Raw genomic sequence first — 17,914 nt, 5'->3', positions numbered from 1 at the left:
GGTGCCCCTAATTTTTTTTTTAATTTGTTTTTGAGAGAGAGCATTAGAGCATATATCAGGGAAGAGCAGAGAGGGAGACAGAGAATCTGAAGCAGGCTCCAGGGTCTGAGCTGTCAGCATGATTGCAGGTCTTGAACTCACTGTGAGATCATGACCTGAGCCGAAGTCAGACACTTAACCGACTGAGCCACCCACGAGCCCACTCTCATCTTTTTAATGTTTTACTATATGACTCTTCTCAAGTCATTTTATTTTTGTTTTTTCATGTTTATTCATCTTGAGAAACAGAGTGAGACTGAGCAGGGGAGAGGCAGAGAGAGAGGGAGACACAGAATCCAAAACAGGCTCCAGGCTCTGAGCTGTCCGCACAGAGCCTGACGAAGGGCTCAAACTCATGAATCATGAGATCATGAGCTGAGCTGAAGTTGGATGCTTAACCAGCTGAGCCACCCAGGTGCCCCAACAGTCATTGTATTATATGCTCACGTTCTTCCTTGCTGGTTATCTTCCCAACTAGTTGCCTAACTAATTACTTACATGGTTCTTGGTTTTTCATTGTCCTTCCATACCCCTAAAAGCTTGTATAATTGCAGTCTGCTTATTGAAACAGAGCCAATATAGCTCCTAGAGAATCCAGTTGGGTTTCTAAAACACAGTAGCATGTGCAACTGTGAGGGGAGTCCTGGTCTGTCATTGAGAGATTCTGGGACCACCCTTGGTTGGCAGTATTAATACTGGAGTACCTACATGGCATACTGTGGTGACCAAGCCATGTGGCCTGGACCAGGTCTTTCTAGATCAGACCTGTGATTTTTAGTTGTTTGATATGTACTGTAGTATTTTGAAACTGGGCGGTTACTCCTTTGTGCCTTGGACCAGATACATAAATAACCCTCTTATTACATTTAGTAGACCATCCTTGATTTTACTGTATGGCTGTCTTTCACACCAGACTGCAAGTAGCATGAAAGCAGGGGTCTTCTTCTCTCTTACTCTCTACAGTGTACACTATATTCTCACAGGGTTGTAGGTCCTCAGTAAATGTCCAAATGAGTGATTATTATGAAATAAGAATGTAAAGATACTTAAAAGCCTGGTAAAATGAGTATGGTGGGTTTGTCCAGGAGGAGATAGTTTTCCAACCATAGTATAGGTAGTCACAGTCCTGTGTCAACCGAAATGTGGATATTAGAACTAAGTCCTTCCTTTGCACAACTCCATGGTAACTAGATTACAAGGTAAAGGTTTTCATTAACATGGTACAGTTCAAAGTAAGGACTGCCTGTAGTGTTTTTTGCTTAAGTGTTCAGATTTTAGATTTTGATTGAGGTCTATAAATACCTATATATTTACATAATGTTTCGTTCTAGAAAGTTTAATTTCTTATTTGCCTCGATTAGTAATATGGACTGTGTTGAAATTTAAAAGTGATGTTAATATTTTGGAAGAAGGTATAAGGGAAATGAGGAATTTTCAATTTGAGCTAAACAGAATTAAATCTTAAAGGAAATGAAAGCTCTCAGGGTGCTTGGGTGGCTCAGTTGGTTCAGTGTGTGACTTTGACTCAGGTCATGATCTCACAGCTTGTGAGTTCGAGCCCCACATTGTGCTCTGTGCGACAGCTGGGGCCTGCTTCAGATTCTGTGTCTCCCTCTCTCTCTGCCCCTCTCCTTCTCGTGCTCTATCTGTCTCTCTCAAAAATAAACATTAAAAAAAATTTTTTTTAATTTTTTTATGGTTTTTATTTATTTTTGAGAGACAGAGAGTGTGAGCAGGGGACGGCCAGAGAGAGAGGGACACACAGAATCCAAAGCAGGCTCCAGGCTCTGAGCTAGCTGTCAGCACAGAGCTCGACGTGGGGCTCGAGCCCACGAACCGTGAGATCATGACCTGAGCCGAAGCTGGACGCTCAACCGACTGAGCCACCCAGGCGCCCCTAAAAATTTTTTTAATAAAAAATAAAATCTCTAAAAATTTTCAGTCTTAGAGATAACAGAGTTCAGAATAAAATTTTGCTAGAAATATTAGCAGCTATAGAGTTCTGAGGGGAAAATAGAGCTGAAAAATGACTTTGGGAATAAACCTGGAACTGGTCATATTACAAATATGAATTTCTCTGACTTATCTTTGCATTTTTTGGTCAATAGAATGAATGCTTATTTCATTAAGCTCAGATCTATGGGAAAACAAAAGCTCAGTGCAGAAAATAAAAGCCATTTAAACAGTCTTGACTCTGTATAGATTTTGCTTGCCCAACTCTTCCTCTAAGCTCACTTACCCTAAAAAATGGTCTTGCCTAGTCCTGGTGGTGGCAGGTGTACAAAGCACCTTGTACGGGCTGGCACATGTTACCAACACACCAGCCCCTGTGCTCTTGATGTTTCTGCCAACAGCAGAACCGAACTCTTCAGTTTTCTCACTGTTGTTTTATTGGTGCATACATTTCAAATAAGGCATTATTGTGATGTTTTAATTTTTTCCTTCTTTTAAGGTATGATGAATGGGTGAAGGCTGACAGGATAATCTGGCCTTTGGACAAAGGTGGACCAAAGAAAAAACAGAAGAAAAAAGCAAAAGTATGTATATATAGTCATATCCTTTATGATTAATATAGGTATTATTTATACTATGCTTTATAAATCTCATTTTTTCATTGTAATAATCTTGATTCTTTCAAGGTAATTGTGATTTTTTGATAACCCATAAGCTAAAAAGTAAAAAATGTAAACACATTACCACATTGTTTCAGGAAGGATAAAAACCAGGGACCCCGTAGAAGATAGGCTTCAAACTCAATAGGGGCTCTATAGTCAAAGGGTAAAGCAGGACTAATGGTGACAAAAAAGAGGACACATTCCTCATCAAGAGAGGATGGAACTTACCACACCTGTGGGAGGCAGACTCAGGGTTGTCAGACATTAGGACTTTTCTAAGACAACTGTCTTGAAAGCTAATACTAGATTTTAAAACACATACCTGCTGGCTAGTTGTGCTCACATCCCCACCTTTAATTTTCAGCCTCAGCTGTAGAGATTCACCTAATGTTTTGTCTGTTTGATGGAAGATCTCTTTCTTGTCCTCAAGGAATAGTAATGAACCAGGAGGGATGCTGAGCAGTTATTCAGCTTTCTAATGCATGGACTCTGACCTTCACAGTGTGGTTGCAGTATTAGAAACTGTAGACTATCTTATTCATATAAGTACAACTATGTTAGAAAACTCCTTGTTCTTAGTTTTTCTATAAGCACAAATTAAGAGTTGACATATAAAATATATAACCTTTTTTGAGTTATGGTTTTCCATGAAAAAGTAGAATGTCCATTTTTTCTAAGGCATCGGTCCTTCTCATGCATTCTGTTGCTGTTACCCAGAATAAAGAAGACAGTGAAAAGGATGAGAAGAGGGATGAGGAGCGCCAGAAGTCAAAACGAGGGCGACCGCCTTTAAAATCTACCCTTTCATCCAGCATGCCATATGGTTTGTCTAAGACTCCAAACAGTGAAGGAAAATCAGGTACCAGAAGTGCTCGCAGCAATATGCCAGACAGCTCACCTCTGTCAAATGGAATGGAAGGTGCTAATTTTGAGGATCGTTGATTTTTTTAAAAATCATAAATAATAAAACTTAATTTGTGTGAGAGATTCATAAAGTCACCTAAATTTTTAATTTCATATAATCTAAACTACAAAACTTGATTTGAAGAAAGTATTTTAGTCTATCATGTTTACTTAAAATTGAGTGATGTCTCATTTTAATTGGAATACTTTTCTTGTCAGCATTGTAGGAATATTCTTTTTTTTTTTTTTAAGTTTTTAATGTTTTATTTATTTCTGAGAGAGAGCGCAAGCAGGGGAGGGTCAGAGAGAGAGGGAGACACAGAATCTGAAGACAGGCTCCAGGCTCTGAGCTAGCTGTCAGCACAGAGCCTGACGTGGAGCTCGAACCCATAAACTGTGAGATCATGACCTGAGCCGAAGTCAGATGCTCAACTGACTGAGCCACCCAGGCGCCCCTAGGAATACTCTACTTTGAAAGGAGATGGGTTGACAAGTCATGCATACTACTGTGTGCAGCACTGTCCTTCAGAGCATGCACCAGCGTCTCCTACAATTCATTGCTGTTCACGCAGGATATTTCAACAAAGCTGAGACCAAGGTGTTCAGAGAGCACAAACTAACAGAGTATAGGCATGTTTTGTGATGAGTATAGGTGAACATACTTTATTTTGCTTTTAACTTTTTCCCACCTACCTTTGTATGCTTTTCCATGTAATTTAAAATGTTAAGGGACACCTGGGTGGCTCCGTCGGTTGAGCGTCTGACTTTGGCTCAGGACATGATCTCACAGTTTGTGGGTTCGAGCCCTGCGTCAAGCTCTGTGCTGGCAGCTCAGAGGCTGGAGCCTGCTTCGGATCCTGTGTCTTCCTCTCTCTGCCCTTCCCTTACTCATGCTCTGTTTCTCTCTGTCTCAATAATAAATAAATATTTTAAAAAATGTTAAGTAGTTGTTTCATAAAAACTTTTTCCTCTCTTCAAGAAAAAAGCTATTCTGAACTCCAGAACTGCCATTTGTCCATATGGTATTTGTATATAAATTAGAAAAGGGCTTGCTCCCTCATCACTGCCATCTACTGGAAGGTTGTCATAATACACAAATGCAAGATGTCCACAAAATGAAGGGTGTCCATTTAAGTTTGATTTTTGAACTTCTTTAAAATAGGAGTACCATGTGGGAAGAATTCTTATATTTTACAGCTTCTGTACAGTCTCATAGCCCTACTTTCTTATTTTAAGAACTCTCTAACTTAAAGAGAATTTGCAAGAAGTTAGCTTGCCTATACTTCTGTGTCATTTAATAAGAATATTTAAACTTGGGAATTCAAGCTGCTCATTTTGTAAAACATCTCTTCAGAATTTTAAGTAGAGTGTCATATTCATTTCTAGAGACATAGACTGCCCAACACATTTATTAATCAGTACCTATTAGGCCTTAGATCAAACCATGTAACGTATTAACTTAATATCTCAGTACTAGTTCTTTGCTTTTTCTGAGGATTATCATAGACTAAACATGATACTAGTGAAGATGCAAATTAGCTCTTTTATAGACTTGAGACAGTAAATTTTCAATGTAATGTATTTTTACATTTGCAGTTTACCACACCTTCCCATTTTTTGGCACAGATGTATGATTTATCAGAAACTTCTACAGGGAAGTATTCAGCGGTATATGGTTTAGAGTGTTTGGTAGAATTTTTATTCTAATATTACATTGGTAATTAAGACAGAAACCTTTGTAATATAATAATACTTCCTCTTACAGACTCTTGCTCATCTGATAGTGAAACAGAAGACCTTTTAGAAAAGAATCTGATGAATGAAGAACTGTCTCCTGATAGTAAAGAACTAGAAAAAAATGAAAACTTAAATGATGATAAACTAGATGAAGAAAATCCAAAGATTGCTGCACATATATTAAAAGAAAATGAAAGGACACAAATGCAGCCTTTAGAAACATTGAAGTTAGAAGTTGGAGAGAATGAACAGATAGTACAGATTTTTGGAAATAAAGTAGAACAAGTAGAAGAAGTTAAGAAAGAGGCTGAAAAATCACCTAAAGGAAAGGGAAGACGAAGCAAGACAAAAGATCTTTCTTTGGAAATTATAAAGATTTCATCGTTTAGTCAAGATGAAGCAGGAAGTGAATCTCATATAGAAGCTCAGAGTCTAGAATTTTCTCCATTAGACAGTAAAAATTTTTCTACTACTGCTGAAGATGAAATTGACCAATGTGCAAAAGAAAAAAAGTTGAAACGGAAAATACTAGGACAATCATCACCAGAGAAAAAAACAAGAATTGAGAATGGCATGGAAATAACAAACAGCGTATCTCAAGAAAAGACCAGTGACTGTATTGCATCTGAGGGAATGAAAAACTTAAATTCTGCACAACAGTTTGAAGTAGAAAATGAAGAAATGCCATCATTAATCGCAGAGTCCAACCAACGCATTCAGGAACTGACTAGTGAAAAATTTGACAATCCAACCGAAAAACCTGTAAATACTCCACTAAAAGAAGAAGAGGATGCTATGCCTCTGATCGGGCCTGAAACCTTGGTCTGCCATGAGGTAGATCTGGATGATCTGGATGAGAAGGATAAGACCAGTATTGAAGATGCAGTAGCTGAAAGCTCAGAGTCTAACTCTCTTGTTTCTATTCCACCTGCCCTACCTCCTGTTGTACAGCATAACTTTTCAGTAGCTTCACCACTTGCTCTCAGTCAAGATGAATCCCGAAGTATAAAAAGTGAGAGTGACATAACCATTGAAGTTGATAGCATTGCTGAAGAATCTCAAGAAGGTCTCTGTGAGAGGGAATCAGCAAATGGCTTTGAAGCCAGTGTTGCCTCTGGTACCTGTAGTATAATTGTTCAAGAACGAGAGAACAGGGAAAAGGGTAAGAACTTTCTAGGGAGAACATGAGCCTTTGTGTTCAGCCCCCAAATTAGTAAGTTAAGAGTTTTAGGAACTCTTGATCTGTAAAGTTCCTTCCCTCCTCTTGATTCTTAACTTTGTATGTCCCCACTTTCCCTTCCCATGCCTTTAAAAAAAAATTTACATCGAGAAATTCATTGGAGTCGACAAGTGAATGAGACCGCTGCCCTCGTGGCGGTGCAAGCACAGAGGTGGCTGGGGTCATGGCAGCACAGGCATTTAGAAAGTTTCTTTCCCCTTTTGACCAAGTTTTATTTGAAAACAGCCAAAACTGTAACTAATGGAGGCATTATGCTTCCAGAAAAATCTCCAGGAAAAGTATTGCAAGCAATAGTTGAATTGGGCTCTAAAGGAAAGAGTGGAGAAATATAACCAGTTAGAGTTATAAAAAAAGTTGGAGGGAAAATTCTCTCAGAATATGGAGGCACTAGAGTTGGTCTAGATGACAAGGATTATTTCTTATTTAGAGATGGTGACAGTCTCTGCAAGTATGTAGAGTGAAATAAATTATTGAAATGGCACCATTCCACTGAAATCTTTCATCATATAAATGATATCCATGTCTCTCTCTTACAATAAACTAATGGTATGCAAAATGTATTCAAGTTGTCTCCTTCCCCTTATTTCAGGTCAGAAAAGGCCAAATGATGGAAATAGTGGATTACTGGCAAAAAAGCAAAAGCGTACCCCAAAGCGAACAAGTGCTGTAGCCAAAAGTGAAAAGAATGGAACAGGTGGGTGCTTTCCAACGCTGGCTTTAGTGCGGTGTTAATATTTTCAGTAGTTTGTTGACTTGATCATCTGTGTCAATTTAAAAATAAATTTGGTTTATTATGTTCTAAAAATAGTAATTTTCCCACTGGTTTTTGATCTGATGGGGCTTATCAGTTTGATTTGGAGCTGGGATAGCTGTGCTTATTTGTTATGCTTGCTTCATTTGTATTTCTTATGTAAAGCAGTTTGATATTGAGGAATGCATTTGAGGATCTTGAATAACAGAAAAGTAGTATTTGCTCTAATGGTAAAAACCGGTTAGGTTTATATTTCTGAATAGAATGGTTTACTTTCATCTAGAAGAGCTGATTTCTAAATAGTATCATGGTATTTTTGAAATTGGGGATAATAAAATCCATATGGAGATAAAGAAATTAGCAAATAAATCAGTATGAATAGAATAGATTACATGAGAAAGATTCTGTACCATAAGGAATAAAAACTAAGTCATAGAATATAATAGAAATAAACATGGTTGATTTTAACAAATTAAAGTTTTATCTCTAAAATATACCTTCATAAAAGTCTGAAAGGAAAATTCCAGGTTACAGTAGATACATATTCCACAGACGAAGCATATAATTTATAGAAGATCAGAGGCATTTCAAAGGAAAATTTGTGAGCCATAACCACATGTGGCTAGTGGCTGGACGACAGCGATGTAGAGTAGAGAGAAAGAGCGATGGGAAATGAGAATAGAGAGGCAGCAGGAATTACCAAGGGGAGCTGAATAATGTCATTGTGTTCGGCAGATGCCACGTCTATCACATAAAGTGAACCCCACCAGTAAAGGGACAAGAAAAACACAGCAGCACTTCTGTGACATTCCTGTCAAAGATGCATAATCTGAATATAATCATGAGGAATCATCAACAAATTCAAACTGAAGGGTATTCTATAAAATAACTGGTCAGTAATTTAAGAAATTATCAAGGTCATGAAAGTCAAAGAAAGAGGAACTGTTCCAGATGAAAGGTGACTTAGGAGACATGACAATTAAATGCCACATAGGATTCTCACCTGGGTCCTATTAAAAAAGACGATACTGGGTCAAGTAGAGAAACTTGTATGGGATTTGAAGATTGAGTGTGATAATAATAGATTTGTGTTCATTTTATGATCTTGATGGTTGTATTATGGTTCTTAAGAGTGTGGTGGTTTTAAAAACTGATCTACAGACTTGTTGATACTCTCCTCTTTAACAGGGAAAGCCTAATTCCCTTCCCTTGCGTGTGGGCTGAATTTAGTGACTCACTTCTAACAAATGCAGTGATAGAGTATGACCGCAGAGAATAGGTCATAAAAGGCACTGCAGATTGCTCCTTGCCCTCCCTCGGATCACTTGCTCTGGGGAAAGTCGGCCACCCAGTCATGATGACGACACAGCAGGTATAGAGAGGTCCACATGGTGAGGAACTGAGCTCATCCTGCCAACAGCCGTCAAGGAACAGAGGCCTGCCAGGGGCCACGGGAGTGAACCATCTTGGAAGCATATCCTACAGCTCTGGTCAAGTCTACAGAGACCACAGCCTCAGCTAAAAGCTTGACTGCAACATCACAAGAATGACCCAAGCCACATCACACAACCAAGCTGCTCCCAGATTCCAACTCAGAAACTGTGACATATAAACTGCTAAGTTGGGGACCAGTTTGCAGATAACAAACACAAGGAGAATGTTCTTGTTTGTAAGAAATAAACACCAAAGTACTCCAGCGTGACAGAGCAGCTTAGCCTTCAAATGGGTCAGAAAAACATTTTTTGGTAACGGTTCTTACAGCTTTTTTCTAAGTTTGAAGACTGTCTCAACATCAAAAGTGAAAAAGATTAAAAAGGAAGAAAGGAGACCATCAGTTTTACTTTTGGGAAAGAATATTTGGGTTAATCTTTGGCAAGAAGAAATGAACTAAAGAGATGGGAAGTGAAATCATTAGGACTCCATCATTAGTCACATATGAGGCGTTGGTTAATGGACATACAGGATAGAGCAATAGCAGCAGGTTTGGGGAAGAGTAATTCAGGGAATGTCGAGTTAGAGGTACCCGGTATTAGGGAAGGAGGGGTGTGGAACTTCCAAGAGTCTGTTTTTACAAGATGGTTGTGTGAAGGACTGCAAGAAGATGAGACTGCTGTGGGACAGATGTAAAATGAGGAGAAAAAGGACCAATAGAATTACGTGATATATCTATATAGGCACTGATCAGAGACAAATTCAAATCAGTAAACACCAGTGGGTTTGAATAAAAAGGTTTCAAATGCTATTGGATATGCAGTGAGATTAAATACATTGATTGGATTTGTAGAATTGTAAATGTTGGGACTCTTACAAGAGCACAGGAATGTGATTAGAAGGTGTGGAAATCTGGATAACAAAAAATTTCTATCATGATATTTAACTCTAAAGAGAAGGAAAGAGGTGCCAGCTAAAAGGGGAAATTTTCTTCTTTTTTCCTCTTGCTCTGAGAGTGGGAAAGGTCGGCGTGTTGGTAGACTCTGGGAAAAGCAGCTGAAGATAAAAGAGGGTGGATAATTGATATTGGGATATTCCAGGGGAGCTGGGAGCGGATGGTTTTAAGAGTATAGTTGAAGAGATTAGTCTTCAGGAACACTCTCCTCTTTTTGAGCCCCTGAAAAAGGCAGTAAAGACAGATACAGGTAGAGGAGGGGCTGGGAAATTGAGTGGGTAACCCTCAACTTTACCTTGTCAGTAGAAGGCAAGGTTGGCGTTTGAGAGACTAGGGTGGAAGTACATTATAGGAAACTGGGGGGAAAAGTGAAACTGAGAGGATTCTAATTTAGTATGAAGTGAGAGCAAAAGCATCTCTAAGTACAAATTTGGTGCGGAGGGATAGGACTGGAGACAATTCTCTGCTTTCATTTTATCATATGTATGTTAAAGGGTGTGTACACATCAAGTTCTTTTGTGCTTCTTCAGTTATGCACTTTGGGTTGTTTTTGGTTTTAAATCTAAATGGGGCAATATTATACATACTGTCTCATAACTTTGATTTTTCCTTTAATAATATACATTGGATATTTTGCCATTTTTGTTATTAAAAACTTTAGCTCATTCTTTTTAACAACTTTAGCAAAGTATTCATTAGTATATTTGACTCTTGAACAACACAAGTTTAAATTGTGCGGGTCCACTTATAACCAGATTTTTTTTTTACAGTACTGTAAATGTATTTTCTAACATTTTTTTCTGTAGCTTAGTTATAAAAGTATAATATATAATGTTGTATGTAACATACACAGTGTGTGTTACTCAACTATAGGTTATCAGTAAGGCTTCCAGTCAACAGTATGCTATTAGTAAGTCTTGGAGGAGTCAGAAGTAAATGTAGATTTTGACTGCGTGGGGGTCAGTGCCCCTAACCCTGACATTGTTCAATGATCAACTGTATATAATTTTTAATCATTTTCCTACTGGTGGGCATTTAGATTTCCATTTCTTTGCTATTAAGAAATTTGTGCATTTGTACACTGTTTTCTGTAGGATATCAAAAAATGTAATTGCTCAGTCTGCTGCATTTTGATATTTGAGATTTTTATCATTCATAATCTCTGAACCAATTTTTTCTCTTTATAGGACAAAGCAGTGATAGTGAAGATCTTCCTGTCGTGGACAATTCAAGTAAATGTACACCAGTAAAGCATCTAAGTGTGTCTAAGCCACAGAAGCTTGCACGATCTCCTGCGAGGATTTCCCCTCACATCAAAGATGGAGAAAAAGATAAACACAGGGAAAAACATCCGAATTCTTCCCCTAGAACATATAAATGGAGCTTTCAACTCAGTAAGCAGCTTTAGAATCCCTGGATATATACTGTAAAGTGGTATTACCTTAAAATGTCAAAGTGAGAAAGAATGATTACTAAATTCATTTATGTAGGTTTCCAAATATTGTCTTCTCCATAATCATCACTTAAATATAATTCTATCTTTTCATAATACCAACCTGATGTTAATTAGAGAAAGATCTTTAGTTACAAAGTAAGATATGTGATTTGTATATATCATTGAAATGGAAATGCCCTTTCTAGTACTGGTAATTGGAAATAACCAGTAAATGAAAAAATCATCTATACAAAGAACAACTTAGATAAATAACTACAATTATAGATCAGGGTTGCTGTGTGTTAATGTTTTCTTGTGTTTTTCTGATCATTTAAGTAATGAATCAATAAGTTAATACATACTTAGTATAGAAAATTTGGGCTATATACAGAAAACTTATTCACAAATGTAATTAATATCATACCTGTTTATAGAACCTTATTTAGCCATTAATATGGAAACTTTTAATAAATTAAAGCTTTTGATGATTTATAAGTTGAATATTTGATAGAACTGCATCTTCTTTTCTCAAATAATTTTTAAGCCAAATTAACCTTTTTTCCCCTTTTAGATGAATTAGATAATATGAACAGTACAGAGAGAATCTCTTTTCTCCAAGAAAAATTGCAGGAAATCAGAAAATATTACATGTCTTTGAAGTCTGAAGTGGCAACTATAGATAGGAGGAGAAAAAGATTAAAAAAGAAAGACAGAGAAGGTAATTTTATTATTTTTCTTCCCTCTGTTTTTCAAATATATATCCTATCATTTTTGAAGATTTAGGTTACACTTTGAATATATATAGTACACATTGTTGTTTTTAGATTTCTACTGCTGTCATCTTTGTGCTGTAGTTGAAATGAGTGAGTCAACAACTGAATTAATGAGGATAAGATTCTTGAAAAGGACTATGAACTGTTTTACAAAATGTGTGATTTTACTAAATGTGATGGGTTCTCAAGAAGAGTTACTCCCTCTGAAATTGACTCTTTGCTCAACAAACATTTTTTGGCTACGTATCAACAGGCATTATGTTTGATATTATGAGGATCACCAAAATTAATGGACATATGGGCTTATCTTCAAAGAGATTATTTTGTTGGGATCATAAATTATTTCCTAGGCAGCTCTACAACATTCGTTGTAACAGTTCAGGTCAATAGCATTAATGCTTACACACTATGTGTTAGGCCCTCTTCCAGGTGGTGAAAGTACAGAGGTGAATGAAATATGGACCTTGACTTCAAAGATCTTAACTTCTAGTGAGAAGGGCCCCAAAAGTGATATGATCACATATAGGAGTTCGTAGAAGGGGAGATTAGTTTCGATTAATCTTGGAGAGTTAAGGTCTGATCTAGACCTTAAAACTGTGCAGAACTGACTTATAGCTAAGCATTGGTATACTCACATCTGCTCCATCCCTGAACCCCACTAAAATAACAGTAAAGTCCCATACCCACAACAGCAAGATAAGGGGGCAACAGACCCCCTTATCAGTAGACAAGACATAATCTAATTAACTCTTAGAAGCTGAGAAGCAAACAACTGTAACTGTCCTAGCAGAATGCAACAACCTAAGCTTGTTTATCCTTGCATTTACACAAACCAAGAAGCCCGCCAGTCCGTATCACATTACCCCAGCTCTGAAAGCAGGGGTATAGGTGGGGCTAAAAATGACTGGTTGAAAATGGAAGGAGAAATTGGATTCTTTCGTCCCATGCTGTGAAACAAACTACCTTTTTTTGCAGCTTTGGCAGAAAAATAAGAAATTAACTTATTGGAGGGAGAGGGGAATTAATAGGTTTGTAGACTTGAGGTACGCTAGTCATAGCTGAAGGTGAGGGTTAAGTGCAAAACCAGAAATGAGGAGCTTGAGCAGAAGTATGCAGTACTGAATGAGGAGACTCCTGTCCCTTTTCCAACTTTAACTCTTATCCTCTTGGCCTCCTGAAAGCTGGCAACTAAGCTTATGCTCATTCTCGGGAGGAGACTGAAGATTTCCTCTGGGGAAGCTGCTCAACTTGAGAGGAATGACCAACTCAGACATCACCATTTGGAGATTCCTGAATCAAAAACCAAGATCCTTGCCACTCAGTACATACACAGTGCCCATCACTGAAAAGCTCTGCACACTTTGCGCACAGCTTCCAGTTAGCTTTTTAATATCCTCCTTTTAAATATGGAAGCCACAAGAGCATATAGGAAAGCTTCTACATAAAGGTAGAAACCAAAGTAGAAAATGAGAGTAAAAAAAAAAAGGACCTTGGAAAAAAACAGTGTACCATACAGAACATCAAATTACTATATAGAGATGCAGGAAAGAGAATGAAAATATCTTGAAATGAAAATGAAAGTCTTGAAAATATGATACTAGTAATGCAATTCAGAGATCAAGAAGGAGCTCTTAAAAATAAAAAATATGATAGCAGGAACTTGAAAAATGTAACAGAAGAGATAGCAAAGCTAAAGAAATTCCAGTAGATGGTCAAAAAGACAATAGGAGAAAAGAACTAAAAGAAGTATAGGATCAGGGAACAAACAGATTCTGAATCACAGAATTTCTAGAAAAAGCAGTGAATAAACATAGGATGTGGTCATCAAAGAAGTATAAAAAATTTCCAGAAATAAAGGATAGGAATTAGGAGACTGAAAGGACTCACTATAACCTCTCCAAAGAACGGGGGAGAAAAATCACACCAAAGCACAATGTGAAATTTCAGAACCCGATGGGTAACCAGAAGATTCTAAAATTTTACCATATAAAGGTATATCTAGGGGCACCTGGGTGGCTCAGTCGGTGGACTGACCCACTCTTGATTTCTGCTCAGGTCATGATCCTGGGTTGTGGGATCGAGTCCCAAGTTGGTCTCTGTGCTCTGTGTGGAGCCTGCTTAAGATGGTCTCTCCCTCTGCCTCTCTCTCTCCCTCCCTCTGCCCATACCCCCATGTTCGTGCGTGCTCTCTGTCTCTCTCACTAAAATAAAAATAAAAAGTAGATCTTAAAAAAGGGTTTCAGAACAGCTGAGAACATGAGACCCAGCAAACAAGGAATCCAACCTACGAAAACAGGCAAATATCAAGGTGATGAATGAACGCTATAGGATGACCCTGCAGAGCAAGCTTAGAGAGCAACTAGTCCAGAAGTAGGATGGCACGAGGAGAGGGCTTCAGGAGGGCGGTCTCTTAACAAAAGGTAAATTACCGGATAGGCTTGCCTATATTGAGAGGAGTTTTCTGCCAATGCAGAGACTCAGGGGATATATTTCTAAGAAAATGACTTGTATCATATGTGTTCTTAAATCATTCCAGTACAAGTCCAGCAGTCTATTCCCAGAAATAAGATGGAGCTAATGGAAGGAGATTAGGCTTTCCATGTTTGTCCTTTTCTCTAAAGACTGTAGAGGCGCCTGGGTGGCTCAGTTGGTTAAGCATCCAACTTTGGCTCAGGTTATGATTCCACTGTTCGTGAGTTCAAGCCCCGCATTGGGCTCTGTGCTGACAGCTCAGAGCCTGGAGCCTCCTTTGAATTCTGTTCTCCCTCTCTCTCTGCCCCTCCCAAGTCATGCTCTGTCTCTCTCTGTTTCAAAAATAAAACATTAAAAAATAAAATAAAGACTGTAAATAGCAGGCAGTCTTTACAGAGCCTTTAAACACAAAAAGAGAAGCAAATCAACAAACTGAAATTTCTTCAGAGCACCCTGAACTGCTTTCAGTTTCCTAAAGGTGATATGAGTTTGAGACAACTGAATAAAGATTCTTTCATTACAGTTTTACCCTTTTTGTTTTCTTAGGTTTTTTTTTTTTAGTGTGAAGTGAGTTGTTAAAGTGAGACATTGAATGACTTCTGACATACCAGAAATTGTAATAACAAGTTACGTGTCAACATTGGTAGTACATGTAAACACTAACTTAAAATTTTTTATTTTTTAAATTATGTTTATTTTATTTTTGAGAGAAAGAACAGAGGTGAGTGGGAGAGGGGTTGAGAGAGAGGGAGACACAGAATCCAAAGTGGGTTCCTGGCTCTGAGCTGTCAGCTGTCAGCACAGAGCCCAACACAGGCCTAGAGATCATGACCTGAGCTGAGGTCGACGCTCAAATGACTGAATCACCGAGGCACCCCCAAAATTAAAACTTTAAATAGGAACAATTAGGCAAAGATTGGCAGGAGACAGGAAAGGTTTGCAAAGAAAGAGAAGATAAAATACAAAAAAAAAGTGGCCAGGTACCAAATCCAAGAGTGGTGATCCCTAACCTGTGCTATTTCTTCCTAGAGAGTTTGTTAAAGACATGTGAGGACTCTTTTCTAATCACACACCCACACTTCTATCCGATCCTTATGACTCTGATACCTGACCCAGGTGACTACTGTTGCCTATGGGAATGTGTCCGTTAGGTCTCCTGGGCAGGACAAGGATAGGAGGCCAGCAGTTAGTGGGTTACAGGAAATTCTGTGCAGTGTTATTCCTTTAGCACCATTTAAGAGGACTCTAATTGAAATGAACGATTAATACATTTCTAATTTGCCAGTGGCTAGGTATCTTTGATTGTTTTTGGGTCTAATGTAGTTGTTTTGATTCCACAGTGTCTCATGCAGGAGCTTCCATGTCATCTGCTTCGTCAGACACTGGAATGAGTCCCTCATCGTCATCGCCCCCACAAAACGTACTTGCTGTAGAATGCAGGTGATAAACGTTTTCTCTGCCTTCCCAGCAGTTTGCTGCCATGGACATAAATCCCCAAACCCTGAAATACAACCACAGAAAGCACTCAACTGGTCTGACATTGCTAAGTATATCTTGTATACTTTTCCAGGCTGGGTTGGATCTCTTCCCTCTCTTTTCTTTTTTTCTGTTGCAAAAAATAAGCTGATTAATAATTGAAGGTTAGGCAGCCTGCCATATTTGTCATAATTTTTCCTTTTTTTTTCATTTTTTGTGAAGATAGGAAAAGGGCACTTAGCAAATTTGAATTTGTATAATAAAGCTTTCAAATGTTATAGAAATCATAGACAAGCAAGTGCACATGATAAACATCAAAATATTATCCAGCTGAATAGTGACTGCTGCACTTTCACTAAGATGTATTTGAACACTTGGTGAGTAGGGGGTTTATGTTTTTTTTATTATGGTTTTTTTTTAAATTTTTGTGGAAGCACTTGCTATTTAGAACTGCCAAAGTATATGTACAGCAGTGTGCCCAGGTTTAAAGGTGTAAATGGGACAAAATAAATTGTGAAAGGAAGTGTAGTTGACTGAAAACTACAGTTGTTATAAGTCTTCCACTTTTTATAGGATTTTTGAGCACACAATTATGCAAATATTTTAATGTTTATTAATGTTTACAGTGGAATTGTGAATAAGTTTTCAGTGGACTATCTTATCCCTTGACAAAAATATTTTGTCTTTTTTCTATGTAATTTCAGAGTTTTTATTTTGTTACAAAAAGACAAAAATGAAATATATAACAACAATGAAGTTATTTAACAAGATTTCTAAAGCTGAAAATTTTGTGTAAAATAAGGTATTATCTTGCAACTTGTTAAATATATTTATTCAGACATTGGATGTTGTATTTTTATGTATTTTTTAAAATATTAATAAAATTGAAAAAAAGAAAACTCTAGGTTAATTCACTCTTTGGACGACAATAGCTCTCAGCTGTCCCTTTTACAGGAGGTTGCGTGGAGCAGCTCTGCCCGCGTGAAGGGGGCGCGTCTCCATCCTTCGAACAGCATGGACTCTGCGTGGGCATCTGTGTCCTTAACGTACGTCCTCATTTAGAAACTTTGGCAGTCCTAGTATTGAAACTGTTTTGAGGATCAAAGTTTTGGTTGCCCTTACGATACTCTGTCATAGTTTTTATGTTTGCTGTACTGCCGAATAAATTTCTATCTCCCAAAGTTGAGATGCAACAACTAAGTAAAGCAACTATGTATGCTTTGTCTGTGAATTGTTCCACAGACTGATACATTTTGTAAATAATTCTTCCAAAATCATGTATTTAAAGCATTTTTGCCATATACATTATGTAAAAAGGTGATTTTTTAAAATCAGTTTTTAAATTCATGTTTGTACATTGAAAGGGGTTTTTTTTAACCTCCTTTTCTGTGTTTAATATGCTGTAGAGTAATAACCTAGATGCTCTAGACTGTATATCAGGATCTGATTGACAAGAACAAAGTCAGAGCCAAACACTAGTGATGGCATAGCATTACTGAAATCATTGTTTCTTAATTTCATTTTACCACATTGTGAACTTGTGATTCAGATTCCTTCCATTTTCGCAGAGAATTAAAAAGAAAAAACGTACTCTTGTAAAATGCACTTTTCTGTCTTTTCTTTGCAAAGCAGAAGTATTTCAATGTAAAATAAAAATGGAGCTCAGTGGGCAGTATTAATAAAGGCCATGTTTTAAACATAGGCTTTATATTTTTAGTTTTCATTTAAGTGATTTTTTTTTTCCCAAGTGCCGGTATCTTACAGTTGGAAAATAAGACTTTGCAAAACAAAGCATATTCGATATATTCGTCAATCTTTACAGTAAGATATTTCTAGTACTTAATTATAAAAATGAAAAAAGTGTGTCATTCAAATCTAGTTGGAACTTGGAGACAACCTTATATTCATACATTAGATATTTTAATGATTTCCTTCACTATCAATTCAGTAAATGAGATAACTAGTTATCAGCCTGAATACCATCCCTTCTAATCAATATAAATCTGGTAATGAAGTATTGGGACTTTGGTACAGAGAGCACAATTATATATTCATTCAATGGGTATACAGACACTATTAAAATCCTT

The 17,914-nt window shown here is 37.4% G+C and overlaps 1 protein-coding gene and 1 pseudogene across 7 annotated transcripts in view; both read left to right on the top strand.

Moving 5' to 3' along the window:
• ARID4A (AT-rich interaction domain 4A) overlaps positions 1-17,543 on the top strand; it is a 66,452-nt gene extending 48,909 nt beyond the window's left edge. For 3 of the 7 annotated variants that reach the window (XM_029951075.1, XM_029951070.1, XM_029951071.1), the window contains 8 exons: positions 2,492-2,576; positions 3,372-3,573; positions 5,323-6,456; positions 7,124-7,228; positions 10,859-11,065; positions 11,678-11,824; positions 15,692-15,791; positions 16,782-17,543. In XM_029951075.1, coding sequence (XP_029806935.1) covers positions 2,492-2,576; positions 3,372-3,573; positions 5,323-6,456; positions 7,124-7,228; positions 10,859-11,065; positions 11,678-11,824; positions 15,692-15,791; positions 16,782-16,812 — 2,011 coding nt within the window. In that variant the 3' untranslated portion in view covers positions 16,813-17,543. Of the gene's footprint in view, positions 1-2,491; positions 2,577-3,371; positions 3,574-5,322; positions 6,457-7,123; positions 7,229-8,020; positions 10,306-10,858; positions 11,066-11,677; positions 11,825-15,691 lie in introns of those variants that run through there. The other 4 variants (XM_029951073.1, XM_029951074.1, XM_029951072.1 and 1 more) reach the window with 4 other exon arrangements.
• On the top strand, positions 6,486-7,117 carry LOC115301296 (annotated as a pseudogene).
• Positions 17,544-17,914: the final 371 nt, after the last annotated feature.

This window comes from Suricata suricatta, chromosome 9, assembly GCF_006229205.1.
Source record: "Suricata suricatta isolate VVHF042 chromosome 9, meerkat_22Aug2017_6uvM2_HiC, whole genome shotgun sequence".
Lineage (NCBI taxonomy): Eukaryota > Metazoa > Chordata > Mammalia > Carnivora > Herpestidae > Suricata > Suricata suricatta.
This window is presented reverse-complemented; position numbering and strand designations above follow the sequence as displayed.